Here is a 3,691-nt window from a genome sequence, read left to right on the forward strand (position 1 = left end):
ATGAAATCTACTAGCATGATTATTTTCCCGAGAGACTTGGCATATGGATCATTTGAGTTTTGCCATAGTCTGGATTTTTTATCCAAAGAATTTCAATAACTATAACCATTTTAAAATAATAAAAAAAATTACCCCTCCAAAACGCTAAACTTTATATAATCGGTGTCCATTATCCAAAACAGAAAATCATGACAATTGAGTAATTCATGCAACTATAGGGGGAAAATAATTTTACCGTAAACGTAACTGAGATTCAAAATATAAAACAATAGTAATTAAGGATTATCACAAAATCGATGCAACATGGCCGATCTCAGAATTTGAGTTAAGTTCGAGGGGCAGCTCCTACTCCACCAGCAGGACGAGGTGCTTGACCAGGCTGACCGGGCCTTGGTGCATCATCCTTTAAAATGAGAAACAAATACAATCATCAAAAAACCAGTAAATGGTACATAAAAGACATATAAAATTGATTAACCATCACTTACAATTCCTAGGCACAAAAGTCACAAGTCTATTCAAATATGTAGGCCATATTATCATTTATCCAAAAGAAAGAATGCATAACCAATTACCCTAAAGAAGACTGAAAGTTTGGAGTCCCATTCATTTATGCAGTCAATCACATTCACATGCTCCAGTGAACAAGCTCAAGAAGACAATGTTATAAGAATGCAAAATTGACATCACAGTTCTAAAATCTGAGTATAGCTAAAACTAAAAGGCGGACGAGACGCAATTCTTAGTGGATTGGATTAGGATCAGCCTCAATTCTTTCCATTAATATCAAGTTCTAGACATGCAATTGCAAGATGTAGAACTATGATTTGCCTAAATTACAATTTAAAGAAATGAGATTTCTTCAAATGAATATGAAAGAGTAGCACTCCGTTCTCTATAACCGTTCTATATATGAAAAGAGGAGATTAGTATCAGCCTCAATTCTTTCCATTAATATCAAGTTCCAACTAGTTATCCAAGCACTGCAATACTCCACAGTTTAGGAACAAAATGTGTATCAACGTAGCTAAAGATTATCTAAAACATTTTGAGCTCATTAGAATCAATACGCAACAGATTGTGGAGAAGTTAAAAGAATGGCGAAACAGGCATACCCTGCGCCTGGCAAAGCGCTGTGGCGGCTCGCGGTTCCTCCTATCGGTGCGAGAACGCACCCTCACGACATGAGAGTGGATGGCACAGGAAACACAATACTGCATCTTCACGTACAACTTCGGAAGAGTGTATTCTACAACCAACAAATCAAAACAATAGAAATTCATAAATTCAAAATAATGCAGCAACAAAAGAACACAAATCTTGATAAACAGAGATAGACAGATTATGTGAAATAAGAATTACGCTCATAGACGCAGGCTTCCTGAACATCACGAACTGCAGCTTGCTCAACAATGTTCCTCACAAGGAACCGCTTGATCGATTTGTCCTGTGAATTTCATTAAAGAAAAATTAATCTAAGAGGAGTGAGAAACAAATCTGAACGGAGAAAGAAGGAGAGTACCTTAGGGCAGCACTTGCCGCAGTTGGAACAGCGGATGAATTTGACGTGGCCGCGGCCATGCTTGTTTCTTCCGCCATTTCTACGCTTGAAAGTCTGAAAAAGAAGAACGAAAGGGAGAATGTGAGGGATTAAGCAGAGAAGAAGAAGAAGAAGCAGAAGATATCGGAGTAAGAAGAGATGAACCATTGTGGAAGCTCCTGCGGCTGTGAAATTAGGGTTCTGGTGGCAGCTTCTCAATAGCACAACAATTAGGTTTTATTGCTTGCTTGCTTTTATCCCTAAGCTATTACTGGGCTTGTTTAACTGCTTTAATCTTTAAAAAAAAATTTAAAACATTCTTATCTTTATTTCTTAGAGACCAAAGTCCAAATATTTAGGTTTGTCTTTAGTAAGTTCAAATTTTTTTAGCTTTTCTAATGTGCACAATAAATTGTTTATAAATATGATCCCTGTGGTGTTTAATAATAATTATTATTATACATCTTATGCTAACTTAACAAAATATTTTATGGTAATTAATTCTGTCGTTTTTATTTGAATATATCTTTTCACATATTAATTATCAAATAATTTTATATATATATATATATATATATATATATATATATATATATATATATATATATATATATATATATCGACCTAACTCCGCCACACACCTTGCATCTCAATGCCAACTAATGCCCGTGTGCAATTGTGGACCCGATTGCCACAACTTATCCTTATCCATGGCAGTGCGGTAATACCATGAGGATACTTCTTGTCTTCTAGAGAACATCATCTTCTCTCATAGAGAGAGCAACCAGAGATCTTCTCCTTCAACGCCTTGTGCAAACCTGATTGTATCAACACATCCTTGACTTGTATTTGCCACAAGCCAAAATTGATTCTTCCATCAAATTTTTCTATTTCAAGCTTCACAGCACTTGAATATCCTGACATTGTTGCAACTGTATACTGGAATAGTATAACTCAACTGTGCACTAGGAAGGGTCCCCAGAAAAGAGAGGTGGGTCACAATGGACACACTTAAATACCAGGTCTTTCCTTAGCCAGAACATTTCCAAACTGCACTCTCACAGTGTCACACTACCTTCCAGCAACAACAACAACAACCAAAGATCAACCTCAAGCCGCAACCGAACCGAAGCTCTGATACCACTTGTTGGGAATAAGACACCATTCCCCCTTGAGAAAACACCTTTGACAGAGAAATAAAATAGACACAATCACAACACAAGAATTTAACGTGGAAACTCCAATTACCGGAGAAAAAACCACGGCCGTTGTCAAATGACAACTAGAGAATATCACTATGTGAAAATTGTTACAACACATAGACTTCTTTCTCTCTAACACCGGCACCCCAGTACACCCACACTCTCTCAAAGCAAATATCTAACTACACCTCACAACACTCTCTAATCAAAGAGTATAGAGGAAAAGAAAAATCAGATACAAGCTTAAAGTGTTTCCGACTGGTGCAAAAACAAATGGAGAACTTAGCCTCATATTTATAGCCTAGGCCACCCACTCCATTTGCTATCCTAAGCAATATGGGACTAATTCAACCAAATCCTAACAGCGCTGATGATCTTCTGAATTTGGTTGTTCTAGTCTCAGCACTCCCTTTACTCTGATCTTGCTTTCTCTTCAGATCACAACCTTTTCCATTATCCTTCAATTTCACGTTCCGATCCAAAATTGTATGTGCATGTGTCGATAAAATTTCCCTCTCGTAACGGCAACAATCAAGTGAGGGAGAGTTCATGGTTTCGTATACACCGACCCGCTACCGTTCCCCGAATCCTGCGAAGAAATCACACCATTCGATGACTCTTCCCTTTCGCTGCACGAATCAGAATCATGCGACGGAGAGCTCGAGTCTTTCACAACAGCAGAGTCACGAGGATTCGGTGAAAGCTCGCGCTTGCAGCTGCCTGACTTCGAGGAGGACTGAAAATTCAAAAACCTAGAAACACCGGAGCTCCGATAACCATAAACAGCACAGGATCTTGATTTCGATGAGTCTGAATTAGCGGCGTCGCAATCGGAATTCTTACCAGAATAATTAGGTTGGGGAAGTAGAAGGGGAAAGGGAAGGGTTGGGGGAGAGAAAGGGGACGGGTTGGGGATGGAAAAGAGGAAGGGGAAGGTTGGGGGAGGGAA

At 38.6% G+C, this 3,691-nt stretch overlaps 1 protein-coding gene across 1 annotated transcript; it reads right to left on the bottom strand.

Moving 5' to 3' along the window:
* LOC107644423 (40S ribosomal protein S26-3) lies at positions 129-1,864 on the bottom strand. Its single transcript, XM_016348280.2, has 5 exons — positions 1,706-1,864; positions 1,523-1,615; positions 1,363-1,447; positions 1,116-1,249; positions 129-403 (listed from the first exon to the last, which is right to left on the bottom strand). Exons 1-5 carry the CDS (start codon positions 1,706-1,708, stop codon positions 326-328), a joined length of 393 nt encoding a protein of 130 aa, XP_016203766.1. The 5' UTR covers positions 1,709-1,864; the 3' UTR covers positions 129-325.

This window comes from Arachis ipaensis, chromosome B05 (genome assembly GCF_000816755.2).
Source record: "Arachis ipaensis cultivar K30076 chromosome B05, Araip1.1, whole genome shotgun sequence".
Lineage (NCBI taxonomy): Eukaryota > Viridiplantae > Streptophyta > Magnoliopsida > Fabales > Fabaceae > Arachis > Arachis ipaensis.